The 16,209-nt window shown below is 48.4% G+C and overlaps 1 protein-coding gene across 3 annotated transcripts in view; it reads left to right on the top strand.

The window, feature by feature from the left end:
- Window positions 1–12,365: 12,365 nt before the first annotated feature.
- The window catches only part of PCDH19 (protocadherin 19), a gene marked incomplete at both ends in the record, with an annotated part of 108,350 nt that continues 104,506 nt past the window's right edge, over window positions 12,366–16,209 (top strand). For all 3 annotated transcript variants that reach the window (XM_082681923.1, XM_082681922.1, XM_082681921.1), the window contains one exon: window positions 12,366–14,512. In XM_082681923.1, the coding sequence (XP_082538049.1) occupies window positions 12,366–14,512 (2,147 nt within the window). The remainder of the gene's footprint in view (window positions 14,513–16,209) is intronic.

Below are 16,209 nucleotides of genomic sequence, written 5' to 3'. Positions count from 1 at the left end.
TAGAAAGGAGTTGTCTTCTGAACTTTGGAGTTGGTCCACGTATCAGGCCTAAAGCAATTGCGTGGGTAGCACCAAGAGAGCTATCATTTGCTAGATCCACTCTCAAAGTCAGACTTGCTTTATGTTCACATGGAAGAGGTTGGTTCTTAGTACTGGTCATCTGGGTGCTCTTAGACACATTTAATTTTCATTATGCCAAGGCAAGGCTTAAAGAAAGATGTATAGGCTTAAAGAAAGATGTCATAGGCTTGGAACACACCATACTTCTGGTGTACTCATGAGCTCTGACAGAGGTCGAAATTGTGGGAGTACACAGGAGAGTTCCAGGACCTTCTGTCCCCAAGAGTATGCAAAACATAGCAATACATGGTTTTACAGATATACTGTCAGGGTTCCCAGAATTAATAATTTTCACTTCTACCACTAGGTCTTATACTAACCTCTGCCTCCTGGTCTTTTCCTTGTGCTGTGTGATCTTTTGACAAAGTTCTTACTGCTTTTACTGAAACTTTCCTGGTCTAATTGTTAGCAAACATATTGAAGAAAATCAGGTCTGCTCAACAGTCCATCTCTTGGCATTTTGTGAATTCTTATCAATGTAGACTGCCTTAGTTGGTTTTTAGGTCTGATATTAAATGTTACTTTTGCAGAGAGGCCATTCCTGACCCTCTGTTTTAAAGTTAGTTTCTCCAACCTCTTCTTTGATATAGTAAGAAAACATGCTCTAGATCCAGATAGATCCATTCCTTGGCTCTGCCCACCACTAACTGTGTCACTCAAGGCAAGTTACTTGGCCTCTCTGCATCCCAGTTCCCTAGTAAAATAGGCATAATAATAGTACATACTTCATAGGGTTGTTGTGAGGATTAGTTATGGTACATAAAGCATTTAGAACAGTGCCTGGCTGTCATCATCATCATTCTCATTATTATTTCAGTTCATGTTTGTATCTTTCATATCATTTATTATAACTTTAAATTGTTGTAGGTGTCAGTTTGTCTTTTTTATTTTTCAGTCTCTCTCTCCCACTGTTCTGAAAGTTGTGTGAGGGTAGAAACCATGTTTGTGTTTGCTTGTTCATTCTCCTTTCCTCAGTGCCCAGCACATAGTAGGAGCTCAATAAATATTTGCCAAGTAAGTTAACGATAACTTAAGGAGTATTTTTAAACTGCTCAAATATCTCTTTCCTCCAAGCTCTTATTATCATAAAATCTCTTTATAACAAGAAGACTCCCAGATCTCAATCAATAGAATATTTTATTTCAAGGAACATTTGCTACAAAAAAAATGCCAGGGCAACACGTTTCAGTCTTCTATGTCAGCCTCTTCCTTTTTATTATTGCCTTTGCCTTCTCCAGCTATTTACAACTAGATCTACTAATGAGACCCACCTCTAGGTCCAGACCCAGAGCCCACTTAAATCATTCGACCCATAACTAAGGCAAAGTGATTGAGGATTTAGTCTAGGGTATGGAAATTTTGAAGGTACACACAATTAAATAATTTAAATGTGCCGTGCAAACTGTAAAGACACCTTATCCTAACATGAAGTGTATTAGAGATGTACTCTAGATGTCTGTGTAACCTCCAAGTCATAGATCCTACTCACTGCACCCTCTGTCACAGCTAGATCTCCTGGAACCAACTAAAGACTCCACCTGTGCATTTTACCTGGAATCATCTGCTGATGGATGGATGTATCCTGTCCTCTTCTTCCCTGAAATATTTTGGAACTTCATGAATTCCTTGGACACAATGCCTTAGACATCCATCTGCCATTGCTGATACCATCCTCCTCTGAATTGCAATACCTCTGGTCTCAGTGTTGCCACCCATTCTCAGCCTGGAGCCTGAGCTCGCTCTAGTTATACTGCCTTGGTATATGTTGTACTGGAATTTGACTTGTGTAAGAATTAGTGAGTTAACCTAAAAGGTGGGTAAACTAGAGGAAGGAAGAGGAAGCCAAAATGATTTATTTCCAAGTGAACCACATATCATATAAATGATATTTAGTTACTACCTCATTCAAAACTTTGATGACTCCACTGGCCTCTAGTATAAAGTTCTAATTCTTCATTCTAGCAATCAAGGCCTTGCACAATAGCCTCTACTTACTTTTCTAACCTCAACTCCCATTACTCTATACAAAGCTTCTGTGAGATCCTAGAGGGCAGAAGCTTTCTCTTTTTTACTAGTAGCCTGGCACTTTAAATTTTATCTGTTAGTACATATAACAGCTAAAAATTATTGAGTTCTTTACTCTGTGCTAGGCATGTAAAACATGAAGTACTTTACAGATATCACCTCACTTTACAGGCATCATCTCATGTAATCCCCCCAACTTTATGAAATAGGTAGTACACTAATTTGCCCAAGGTCACCCAGCTAGGGAAATGTTAGAACCAAGAGTTGAACCCAGATCTGTTTAGCCCCAGAGCTTGTGCCATTAATAACTACATCATATTACTTTGATGGTGTCTGTAGAAAAAAATACTTGAGCCAAACTATACTCTTAATTGTTTGCCTAACACATTGAAATTACTGCAGCTTATGTGCCTCTACAAACACCCTTTCCCACACCTGAAAGACTTTCCCACAGCTTCTAGGTCTTTAGCCACTCCTTTGGACTTAGGTTATTTCAATGCTGAGTACTGCTGTTTGGATACATGATAAATACTTCCTTGTATTTGTAGTTCTACTTTTATGATATCCATAGCTAGACCCTAAGCCCTTGGAGGGGAGGATTCACGTCTTACACTGTTACGTATTGTCAGTCTTAAGTATCAAGTACAGGAACTTAGATCAATTAAGTAATATTTTCTGTTGGTGATGGCTTAAATGGGGATGAAAAAATAAATTGAAGTAAGGCTCATGATTAATTACAGTTGGCAAGAGACCTACATTACATAAGGATGTATCAAAACATGAAAGTCCTTTCATGTGCAAATATTAGTTACTGGGATGAGAAAGTGAAGAAACAGGAAAGAAATAGTTAGTCATCATCATAACCATCATCCTTACAAGTAAATCTGCTTCGGAGGTTGAATTATCCTAACACCTATCTTAGACCAATCTATGGGAACTTCCAGAAATCAGAAATTAGTTGCTTAGGCTGGACGTAATTATTTTGCATTTATGGAGTAATTTACATTTATAAAACTGCTTTATAATAATTACAGTGTTCACAGGAGATCAAACAAGACTGAACAGGAAACCTGGGAGGAACTTCAAAGGCTTCCTGATGACCAGGGACTGCCTATGGTAGGAAATCTTTGGTTAAACTCTATGTAGATCTCTTTTTCTCAAGAGAGGATCAGATTTCATTGATCTCCATGTTCCAAAGCTGTTCATGAGCCCTGCTGCTCTGGATGTGTGACAGCTATTTATTTCTCAGGGAAAAGGGAACTAAATTAAGCATCTTTATTTTACTCTCCTTGGCTAGAAAAATGTAATGCTATATTGGAACAGGTTAATGGTTCACCAAGTAATATTCAGAGCCCTGAGTTATAAAGGAAGAGAAGCCCATGCGTGAATCTTCTTTAACATATAAGAAAATATGTGAAATTCAGAGTTGTAAATTTTCTTCTGACTCTTGTAGGTGATTACATCTGCTGGGGTTTTAATCTGGAGATTTCACAGACTATGAGGTCAAGTATGGTACTCCATTAAAAAAAATACATATATATATATGTATACAACGACATAACTTTCTATTCTCTTTACATTAGGAAGAAGAGTCTGTGGAAGACGTCTTCATATACATTGACACTGAAGAGGGAAACTCTATCTAAATTTTTTTCCCCCCAGATAGCCCTGACCTCTGCTATGGAGCATGCAATTTGATTAGCTTGCTAGTGCTCACTTATATTGCATGACTGACAAAATTATTAATAGCTATAAAATTATTCAGTTCCTTAAAGATGCAGTCACTATGCTTCTCTCAGTGGTCTCTCACAGCAGCAAATTCTAAGCTGATAAGAAGTTGCACACTGATTTTAATTTTAAATGTATTTTCCATTAATTTAATTGAGCTCACTCTTGCTCTTCTGCAATGGCACCAAGAATCAGAAGGGCTTTCTTGTCTCTCCCACCACACCTCCATGGATGGAAGAAATCAGACGCGGATTTTCTCACTTCTCATCTTCAGGCTGAGCCTGTCTTTTTCACTTTACGGTTTCTTTCTGAATGACCCTGTTGTTGACCCTGGGCATGCAATCTGAGAGCTGCATGGGGGTGGAGTGTGGGGAGGATGTTCTGGAGCTCAGCAGATGGATCCCAAGAGCACAATGGCTTACTAGCCCTTCCGTGATTGTTGCCAAAACGCCTTCCTGTTTTCAAAAGTGTCTTGCCCCCTGCTCCTTTGTTTTGCTCTGTTAGGAGACTGCAGTTCCGATTTTGCTAGGGACCAAAATCGGCTGTTTCAAGGAAATGCAGCTGCTTGCTTTGGTGGGTGACTTGAGAGAGGGAATTTTTCTACCCTTCTTCCCCAACCTCCTTGCTACCCCACCCCCACATGAACTCCACTGGCTGGCTCATCATTTCATAAAACATTGATTTTAGAAGCTGACTATTTGCTTTTGATTGTTTGGCTGGGGCTGCAACGAAGTCATTGATGGCTCTCATTTTGAGCTATCTCCTGTCCACTCTTTTCGGTCAGCCTTCCAGAACTGATTGCCTCTTCCCCCAAATGAAACTGCACAGCCAGATGGCAAGACTTTTTCAAGTTCTACTGTTTCCCAGGGCAGAGAACACGCAGAGCTGCCTGGGCCTCAAGCTGGGCCAGCTCTCCTCTAAGACTGTTGGTTCTCTTACCAGCCTATCATTAGGCACAAGGCTTAATCTGATCACTGCTGCCTAGCCTGGTATCCCTGAGTAGATATTGCCTGGTACTGATGTCATTGCATTTTGTGATCTTTGCTGAAAGGGACCAGACACGCTCAGCCCAACTGGTTTCTTCTGTGATTCAGGACACCCTCTTTCTTTACTCCTCCAAAGTCCCAGCTTTTGGAAGAAAGGTCTTTGGTTCTCTCTGGCCATTCTGGCCTCAGCTGCAGGCAACAGACACAAATTAATATGCTTTCCCTCCCCACGTCCAGTACACCGATATGCAGACTCTTGGACCCCAAATCGGGATGTTTTCCCAGCTGGCAAGCCATTGTTTTCTTCTCATTCAAAAAGGGTGCATAATTTCTCTGCTGCTAAGATGATTTTTCTGTCACTTCTGCTCTATCTGTCCCCTTTATGGTATTCTCTCTGTCTACTTCTGGGATCTCCATCTTTCAGTTTATTCTCCACTGCCCCAGGGCTTGTCAACCTGAACAGATATGGTGCATTGTGCTGTTAGTGGCATACATGACATGCCTTTGGTACTTACATTGCTAGCCCAGGTACTGTAACTGTAGCTGTCAAACTGGTAGTTCTTCATGTTTATTAGTTTTCTTTCTTTCCTTCTTAAGTTGACATTAAACCAACTAGTAAGTTTCCTAGTTCAGTGACAAATCAGTCAGTGGAGCAGCTGGAACTCCCAGGGAGCTACACAAGGCCTCTCCTGAGTTTTGGGAGAAGCTTTGGAGGAACCAAGAGCAAACCTAGGCCCAGCCTGGTCACCTAGGACAAAAAAGTATACAACAGGTCAGGGCTCCTCACTGAAATCATCTTTTGCCCAAGATATCTAGAGAAGCCCAGGAAGCTGGCTCATCAGATTGATTTTTGTGTTCCTCTTTTCACCAGCTCTTTGGCTATTATTGTCTATTTGAACTTAAGGCAAAGGGCTGCTCTAGGTGGAGTTCACACACTTACCCCAGCTCCATCACTGTATATCTCAAAGCCTTAAAAGATCTGATTTGTTTTTTCCAGTCCTGTGGACATCTCCAAAAAGAATCCAGCCTCCTATAAAACCAGGCAACCAGATAGATATTTTTTTTTAGTTTAGAAAACTAATCTTCAAGGTTCATCCTGTAAGGCTGATATTTTGGTAAGGGATCTTTCAGCACCATCAACCATTCCTTTCAATGATATTTCTGCATCTTTTCCTGTTCCACTTGAACAACTCCAGAAATAGCAGAAGAGACTTTGAGAGAAGTCGAGGCTGGGAGTCAAAAGCCAGCCGTGTCTGGAGCTCTAATCTAGGCAGTTACACATGGTATAGGGGCCCCTAGAATCCACTTACTAGGTTGCAGTACTAAAATGTGGGGATAGCGGTGCAAAAAAATGGATTGGCCTAAAAGAGAGCATCCCTAGTCTGTACACTTTCAATTGTCTCTTCTTTTTAGCATTCAGTTTATATTTCAGTTGGTTTTTGAGGTCTTATTTGGTGATGATTTTTTCCCAAGTTGTCAAGAAAGCATTTCTTCTGGTGGTAGTGGGGGTGTGGAATGTCACTCTTACCCTCCTTGGGATGAGAGAAGCAGCAGTGGGAAGGATGGGCATGATCTGATCAGAGTGCCTTTGAAGGGAGAGCTTTCTGTTTTCAGAAGTGCTGGTGGTGGGGAACAATGACAGTTGGTATGAGTTTGCACCTAGGAAAATAGCGTTTGGGATCCACTTGGAGAGAATTCACATGAAAAGGTTCAGGCAATAATGCCATGAGCTCAAATGGTGCTGTCAAAACATCACAGGTAGTCACTGCAGGATAGTACAGAAGGTGTTAGAGAGCAGTGTCATTTATTGAAATGTATCTGCTGATTTAGCTTTTGCTAATTAAATAGTCCCCATGATGTGTGTTTATGTAGGGACCAGTTATGAGTTTTGTAGCAGCAGGGATTTGGCCCTTTGGGAAGTGCCATTCCTAATGAGAGGGGTTAAGCATGGAAAGGACTTGGGCATAATCTGTTCAGGAATGCTGGTCTTGTCAAAATGGAAAGACTTGGACTGATTAATAGCTTTCCGTCTCTTTTTCACCACTCTTCCCTACCTCTCTGTGTTTCTTGGAAAAGGCAAGCATCAGGGTCATGATGAACAATTTTAGCATGTAAGGAACACTTTCTCTACTCTTTGTTTTTCCTGCTACAGCTCTCTGGCTGTCATTATTATCCTTTGTCACAGGGTGGGATTGGGGGTGGGGCTTGGGAGGAAGAGAGGAAAAAGTAAAAGGGACTCAAAGACTTGCCTTGTACCCCTTCCCTTATCTTCCTGGTATTTCAATAGTGTCATAAACAGCATCCAGGATGGTGAAAAATCACCCCACCCCTGCCCAGCAGGCCTACATCCCTGGCTGCTTCTCTTAAGGCCTTTCCTTGTGATGCCTGGGAGTGTGTGTGTCTGTATATGTGTGTGTGTGTGTGTGTGTGTGTGTGTGTGTGTGTGCTGGGGGTTGTTAACGAAATTGGGCAATCACTTTGGGCAGAAGGGACAGAATTTCAGGAAGATGTCAACATGGTATACCTCATTCTAGTTCTTCCATTGCCATTCAGCATTATTTCAGTGGCATGGCTGAAATTTTAAAGATAAAAGTATCTTACCAATTTGATTCTGGCCTCAGAACCAAGAGCTGTCTTGGTCCAGAAAGCTGGCCCGGGCTGCACAGCACTGTAGTTGATACCTAGGGGGGCCTAGTGTTTCTCAGCAAAGTTGGATCAAAAATACTGAGGATGGTCACTAGATGTCCCTCTTGTGTCTCTAAAGAGGCTGAGGAGGGGGGGCTCCCTTCAGGATTGAAATAAAGGGAAGCTAAGACTGAGGGAACTTTCTTTTTGTTTTTATTATCTACACCCAGAACGGTTTTATTCAATTAATTAATAAATTCCTGAGCATGAAGGTGATTTCGGCTACTCACTTAGTCAATAACATTGTTGCAGTACAATGATCAAGTGTGTCTATGAGCAAACATTGGTGGAGTATAATGATAAAGTGCGTCTATTCGCAAAAAATACATTCTGAGAGCAAAGGACGGCGGCCTTAGGGTTATCTGTAGAAGTTGATTGCGGAGGATGGAAGAACTATTTTTTTGGAAGGGAGGTGTCACTATCACTTTGATCTTGGGGGTGATGGGAAGGTAGGAAAGCAGAGGCACCCGCCCCTGCCTCTCTCCATACCTGGCTTCCATAAAGCGGTTTAGTATAGCTGGGAGTACTTGGGGTGCTCTACTTGGAAAGGAGGGGCGCATTGAGTGTGAACGGGGAACGGGATCCAGGGGACCACGTGTGATCTCCTTAGCTAAGAGAGTATTTGTCTTTGCAAATGCAGAACAGGTCTTTACAATGTGATTGCACTTACAAAGGTAATGACATTGTACATGAATTGAATTCTCCTATTTATCTTTAAAAGACAGCAGAATATAGACATTCTATTAGCACTCCCCAAGGTAAGAGGTCCTCAGCCCTCTTATCTTGTTGTGTGCATCTTTTCAGATGCCACGGCAATATTAATCATTTTACCTGAGTAATTCTTCCATTTCTCGTTACCTGGGGGATTGTTAATGGCCGAGACTACTTCTCAGACTCTTTGCTCCCGCTCAGTCAAGCCGTGGAGGCGCCAGTTTACTTTTATTGATCAGCGGGTTCCTGACAGCCTTTGCCACAAGGAAGCAGCATCATCTTTTTTTAACTTAAAGGGGAACAGATCGCCTTAAAGTTTACAGCTAAAAGCTTCTAAGCAGAGCATGCAAACATTTTAGTATGCTGCTAATTGTTCTGTTTAAATAGTCCAAGCAATATTTTAGAAAGCTGCCAAACGCCGAACTCATATCCCGTGATCAGATAGCAACCCCATTTCAAATACCTTTTTAGGCCTTTTTAATTAGACCAAGATGCACTTCATTCCCACTCGCTGACATCAAAGGTAAATAACTGTGATAAATCAAATGGAGCCCTTCTCTTTACGGAGCGCGTGAGGTGCGCCCGCGTTGCCTGCCATGTTGTCACTCTCCTCCAGAAGGGTCTGCAGAAAACCGGGCGGGCCGCGGGGCTCCCTCGAGCCACGCTCTGCTGTTCACCCGCATCTCTAAACGACCAAATTAAATGATACTTATTGCAGATGCTTCGATTTTCTCCTACATCTTCTGGGCTGAATTGCATCCTAATGTGAGAGAGTGAAACGACCCCCACGCGGAAAGCGGATCAAGCTCTCCGCGCCCTCCGCTTGGTCTCAGATGCACGTTTAGGGGGTCTCAACCTCACTCCCGAAATAATTCCTTTCTGTAGGAGGAAGCTGTCTTCTTCCCCTTCCAAGGTAAAGGCTGCTAAACTAGCTCCTTTTGGAAATATAAATATATTTTTTAAAGCAGCTGGGTTGCTCTCTGCAAGAAGATGGCAGTTTTGAGAAAACCTATTATGTGTTCAAATGCCTTTTTCCCTTTTCTTGTTTAATGTTTTTTAAAGGGCAAAAGTGAGTCTCATTTTAAACAGACTCGGGCCAACGTCGCTGGGCTAATTATGACTTTGCTCACCCAAGATTCCCAAATATCCGAGACGACTCACTCAGAAGGGAGGTTTACTCTTCCAAGAATTCTGAATTCAGAAGCCGGTTCCCTCCACCCCCAATCTGTGATGAAAAAAACACTCCAACTTGTTCGGCGAAGTGCTTTTTATTCTTCCCGCCAGTGACCTTAATTAAGAGACTCAGAACGGGGCGGGGAGGAGTCCCCTCTGTCCCCAGGGCGCCTTCAGTCCAGAAGGCAAGCCGAGTTTGATAGCCCCAGCCACGCTGGCCTCCCGCTTCTCAGCACTGGCACACACCAGCCACTGTCGCCACCACCGCCCGAGCGAAGCTGGCAGCCCCCTAGGACCGAGGCCCCGCAGGAAGGCTGGGGGGCCCAGCACACCGGCGCCGGCTCCAGCTGCCAGCGACCTATGTGGACTGCGCGCCAGCTCCGCAGCTCCCGCTGGACTCGGGGCTCTCCCGGCTTGGCGCGGCGCGGCGCGGCGGCGTCCGCTCCACCAGCTCTTCTCAAACGTACGGTTTATTTATAGGGAGCTAAATTCTCCAACGGGGTGGGGTGAGGGGCAACGAAATGTGTCCAGCCCTCTCGGCGGCTCACTCCCTGCGCCACAGATCTCATTTGATTAACAAGCAACAGACAAGAGCTAACCGAACCGGGTCAGGGGCCCTGCTTGGGCCGGGGGTGGAGGGGGAGCGTGGTGCTGCGTCTGCCGGGGAAGGAGGGAGAGGGATGACGGTCCAGGAGGATGGCTGCCGTGGTTCTTAGCTGAAGTGAAGAGTCACCGGCCAAGAGCCGGATGAATGACCACCTCTGGGGCGCTTTCTCCTATCCGTTCTTCCTTCCACTACCCGAGAAGGAGAAGAGAGAAAGACAGAGAAACTGACTGACAAACCCAGGGCGAAGAGACAAAGAGGGAGGGGGGAGGAGGAGAAAAAGAATATGAATATTATATTCAAGACATGAAGATATGTGAGGGAGATAAACACGCCGAGAGAATCAAATCCTACAATCTCCACAAACATGAGAGGCGCGCAGTTCCTGGGGAGGCTAAGTTGCAGCGCCAGCACGCCGCTCTCCTTGCTCCACCCTGCCTTCTTGCCCTGGCTGGGCCTGCCCGCCTGGCCTCCCCTGACTCCTGCTGCGGCTCCGCTGGCTGGGGTACCACTTGGTCCCGCCAGTGTGTAAGTTTCCGGCTGGCCCCGCCCCGCCCCCTCCCGCGCATTGGCCCCTCCCCAAGCCCGGAGCCCGCTGGGCTGCGCGCTGATTGGCTAACGCCTGGCGTAGCCGGGCTAGGCAGCTCGGGCTTTCTCTGGCTCTCTCCAGACTCCACGGCCAGTAGTTTGCGGCATCGGCAGGAGCAGCAGCAGCACTAGCGGCGGCGGTGGGCGCAGTGGGTAGACTGACGAGCGGGCACAGACGGTAGCACGGCTCCCGCGCGCCATGCCCCGGTTGCCCGGGGGACACTGGCACCCGCGTCCCTAGCCTGGCACGGGCCCTTGGCGCGTTACGCTCCGCGGCATTCTGGCTGAGCGGATTTATCGGCGATCCGAAACCTCCCACCCCTGCTCGCTCACACTCCCCACTCACACTCCTCACACCACACACTCACTCTTCCTTTCTCTCACACATTCACCCACAGCCCGAGACAGAAAGAAACTGCGAGATAGACCTCCGAGTGCTGGAGCGCCCGGGAGGGAGTGAGCCAACGCAGCGCGGCCAGCGCCTCTCCAGGAGGATGGAATCAAGACGCTCCCGCAAGTAAACTTTGGCGGCGACATAACCGTCGACCGTGGCAGCTGCTGAGGCGGACCCCAGCGACATGCAACTGAGCTAGGAGGGCTTCCTACCGCGGCGGCGGCGGCGGCGGCGGCGGCCCTCGGAGCGACACCCCAGCCCAGACTGAGGGAGGAGGAGAAGCCCCTGGTACCTGCGGCGTCGGCCCCGCCTCTCCTGGCCGGTACTGTTGTCGCTTTGCCTCCCCTCCTCCCCATTCCCCGCCCCCCGGGCCATTGGAAAGACCCGGACTTCTATTTTCTTGGACAAATTGCCATCGGCCAGCTTTCGCAAACTTGACGTGGAGGCTCGGGCTGCGTTGGTAACTGTGATTTTCGAGACGAAAACGCCCGCAGTCCAACTGCTCTGTGGGGGTGGCTCCGTGCCCATCTCCGATCCTGGACACACGCGCCCCTCAAGCCTTCTGAAGCCAACCACAGTGCAAGGGAGCGCGTTCTCGTCTCGGCAGCCTCTCTCCCCTCCCCCTTCTTCTGCCGGCCCGGGGAGAGCCATCCCGCTCAGCCGGATACTCTGGCGGCTGCGGCGCTTGACAGCAACTCAGACTCCCTCCTGCGACCCCCCTTTCTCCCCAACAGGCCTCGAAAAGGCCAGCGTGACCCCCCCGGACCCCGGAGGGCGCGTTCCAGGCGGGTCCTGTCTCCGCAGTGATCCAGGAGCACTGGGGGGAGGTCCTTGCGCATGCCAGGTGCACAGACTACGCGATAGCCAGCCCCAGTGCAGGTGCGCCGCGGCGGGCCGGGCACTGCCTGAGAGGCTGTACCCTCACTGCACTCCCCGCCTTCGCCTCAAGCGCGGTCAGGACTCAGCAGCGCGTCGACCCGGCCGCTCAGACGCCGTCCGACCCGCAGCCCTGCGCCGCTGCGGCCAGTCGAGCCCGGCTAACTTTGAAGGGGGAAAACTGAGTAGCCGGGCTGGAGGGAGGGGGCTCGGGGCCGCGCGGCGCTCCCTCGGCCCCCCGGAGCCCCCGGGTCCCCCGCGAGCCCCCGCCCGGTCCGCCGCAATCTCAGCATTGGAGCCGGCGCGGGTGTCCCCCCCGCGCCGCCGGGCCGCCCTGGGCGAGACTCCTCCGGCGGCCTCCGGGGCCCCGGGGCGCGCGCAACAGGCGGCCCGAGTCGGCGGGAAGCTGGAGCGCCGGCGGCGTCGGCCTCGGAGGGGTGTGGAGAGGCGAGGCCAGGCAGAGCCCCGCGCAGCCATGGAGTCGCTCCTGCTGCCGGTGCTGCTGCTGTTGGCTGTACTGTGGACACAGGCGGCCGCCCTCATTAACCTCAAGTACTCGGTAGAAGAGGAGCAGCGCGCCGGGACGGTGATCGCCAACGTGGCCAAGGACGCGCGCGAGGCGGGCTTTGCACTGGACCCACGGCAGGCCTCTGCCTTTCGTGTGGTGTCCAACTCCGCTCCGCACCTGGTGGACATCAACCCCAGCTCGGGCCTGTTGGTCACCAAGCAGAAGATCGACCGTGACTTGTTGTGCCGCCAGAGCCCCAAGTGCATCATCTCGCTTGAGGTCATGTCCAGCTCAATGGAGATCTGCGTGATTAAGGTGGAGATCAAGGACCTGAATGACAACGCGCCCAGCTTCCCGGCGGCACAGATTGAGCTGGAGATCTCAGAGGCGGCCAGCCCTGGGACGCGCATCCCGCTGGACAGCGCCTATGACCCGGACTCGGGCAGCTTCGGCGTGCAGACGTACGAGCTCACGCCTAACGAGCTATTTGGCCTGGAGATCAAGACGCGCGGCGACGGCTCGCGCTTTGCAGAACTCGTGGTGGAGAAGAGTCTGGACCGGGAGACGCAGTCGCACTACAGCTTTCGCATCACTGCGCTCGACGGCGGCGACCCGCCGCACCTGGGCACTGTTGGCCTCAGCATCAAGGTGACCGACTCCAATGACAACAACCCTGTGTTTGGCGAGTCCACCTATTTAGTGACCGTGCCAGAGAACTCACCTCCCAACACGCCTGTCATCCGTCTCAACGCCAGTGACCCAGACGAAGGCACCAATGGCCAGGTGGTCTACTCCTTCTATGGCTACGTCAACGACCGCACTCGAGAACTCTTCCAGATCGACCCGCACAGCGGCCTGGTCACGGTCACTGGTGCCCTAGACTATGAAGAGGGCCATGTGTACGAACTGGATGTGCAGGCCAAGGACCTGGGGCCCAACTCCATCCCGGCACACTGCAAGGTCACCGTCAGCGTTCTGGACACCAATGACAACCCACCGGTCATCAACCTGCTGTCGGTCAACAGCGAGCTGGTGGAGGTGAGCGAGAGCGCCCCACCGGGCTACGTGATTGCACTGGTGCGGGTGTCTGATCGAGACTCCGGCCTCAATGGGCGCGTGCAGTGCCGTTTGCTGGGCAACGTGCCCTTTCGTCTGCAGGAGTATGAAAGCTTCTCCACTATCCTGGTGGACGGACGACTGGACCGCGAGCAGCACGACCAGTACAATCTCACGATCCAGGCGCGCGACGGCGGCGTGCCCATGCTTCAGAGCTCCAAGTCCTTTACCGTGCGCATCACCGACGAGAACGACAACCACCCGCACTTCTCCAAGCCCTACTACCAGGTCATTGTGCAGGAGAACAACACTCCCGGTGCCTATCTGCTCTCTGTGTCGGCCCGAGACCCCGACCTGGGTCTCAATGGCAGTGTTTCCTACCAGATCGTGCCGTCGCAGGTGCGGGACATGCCTGTCTTCACCTATGTCTCCATCAACCCCAACTCGGGTGACATCTATGCGCTGCGATCCTTCAACCACGAGCAGACCAAGGCATTTGAATTCAAGGTGCTGGCCAAGGACGGCGGCCTGCCCTCGCTGCAGAGCAACTCCACTGTTCGGGTCATCATCCTCGACGTCAATGACAATACCCCAGTCATCACCGCCCCACCCCTGATCAACGGCACCGCTGAAGTCTACATACCCCGCAACTCGGGCATAGGCTACCTGGTGACCGTTGTCAAAGCAGACGACTACGATGAGGGCGAGAATGGCCGGGTCACCTATGACATGACAGAGGGCGACCGCGGCTTCTTTGAAATAGACCAGGTCAATGGCGAGGTCAGAACCACTCGCACCTTCAGCGAGAGCTCCAAAGCTTCCTACGAGCTTATTGTGGTGGCCCACGACCACGGCAAGACGTCTCTCTCCGCCTCTGCGCTCGTCCTAATCTACCTATCCCCTGCTCTCGACGCCCAAGAGTCGATGGGTTCGGTGAACTTGTCCTTGATTTTCATTATCGCCCTGGGCTCCATTGCTGGCATCCTCTTTGTCACTATGATCTTTGTGGCGATCAAGTGCAAGAGAGACAACAAAGAAATCCGGACCTACAACTGCAGGTAGAGCCAACTTTTCTTTCTTTCCTTCTTTGTCTTGGGTGAATAATGTGTATCTGTGTCTCTGTGTGAAAACCCCAGTGCTTTTGTTTCCTATTTAAATACATGCACCCTACTTACAGTGCTTCTTTTTGGAGGGAGGGGGGAGTTTATGTCAGCCCAAGTTGATCAATTCTTTTGAACTGACAGTTTTCTGGAAGACAATCATTTACTGTTCGAATGGATTCTGTCACATAATGATGATGAGCAGAATAGCAATTATCATTTTAAAATTTGCACAGCTGTCTCCATGAAGTTATGGCAGAAAAAAATTAATATGAGAGAGAGAGAAAGATTGATTGATTTTTAGCAGAACCTTGATACCACAACTTGATTTGGGGGCTGTAGTGTTTTGGGGACAGGTACTGAAAGGAAAGGGAGTACTGGCAGCTGCCCTGTCCTGTTGTAGAGAGAACCTCTGAAGAAAGCCTGTGAGTGGGAGTCTAAGGTAGGAAACAAAGTTGGGGGAAGAGAGAACAGAAGTGTGTGGGGAAGCAGGCGATTAGAGTTTTTTAGTGTGTTCTTGGCTTATTTTGTATCCAGTCCCCAAACATCTGGCTATGTGAAGTGAAATTCTACTAGTCATCTATATGTTTTCAAATATCTGGTTATTGGGTAGAGACCAAACATCCCAATGAGGAACAGGACTTTTGCATCCAGATGTTTCACTAAAAGTAGCAATCTTCTGGAGTTGATGGTTCTTTCCTCTAATGTGGAACTCTGCTGTGGCCCTAAGAGCTGGTCCTTACCAGTGGATGTCACTATGGGCTGTGGTGTTACAGTTTCCCTTGAAATGTGTGCAGAATATGTGTGTGGTATGCCTGAGAGAGAGGGAGGTGGGGGAAGGAGGGAGGGAGGGAGGGAGATAGAGAGAGAGAGAGAGAGAGGGAGGGAGGGAGGGGGAATAGAAATGTGGAAACTGGAATGACACGTAGTAATTTTTTTAGAAAAAGATTTCCTGATAAGCACTTTGGAGGGTCTTACTGAAGCCCTTCCTTACAATATCCAATTTAGGATAATACATGTAATTTTTTTCCAGCAGTGTCTCATTGAAACGGTTGAAAAAAAAAGTTGTTTCTTTAGTTTGCTGAAAATGAATGATGCTGCTATTTCCAACCAAGGTGTGTGTGTGCTTTCAACACACCTACACATCCAGTGTGTCTTTTGTGCCATCTGTGCTTGCATGTTAATCAGTCAAAATATGTTCCTGTAGGTCCAATTTGTATTTGACATCAACTGAAATGCACACTTCTGTGAATCAGAGCCCCCTGAATATGTAACAGCCATGCAATTATTGTTTCCCTTTTACTATTCTCTGCGTTACACAAGTTAGTAGACAAATGCTAACCACACATGAATATCAATCAGGTGCCATAAAAGAGCAGCTGCAATGCCTCATAAATGCTTTAATCCTGTTGCTAGTGAAATGGCCATGACTTTTCTTTCCTTCAGCTCCGAGTCATTTCAGATGGGAGAAATGGAAATTAATATTACTCTTACCTTTGAAACCTGTGACTGCCAGTGGCATTTTTTATAGGAGAAAAATGAGGAGTCTATAAAATTTTATTTATATGGAGATAATGATAGAGGGGACTCTTAAGCCATTTCCTCAGCATAAAGTAAATTCATAAGACCCTTTCCTTGATGAAAAGAAATCAGGT

Source organism: Grampus griseus (assembly GCF_964374135.1).
Source record: "Grampus griseus genome assembly, chromosome: X".
NCBI classification, from domain to species: domain Eukaryota; kingdom Metazoa; phylum Chordata; class Mammalia; order Artiodactyla; family Delphinidae; genus Grampus; species Grampus griseus.
Note: the sequence above shows the minus strand (reverse complement) of the source record. Positions and strands in the feature narration are given on the sequence as shown.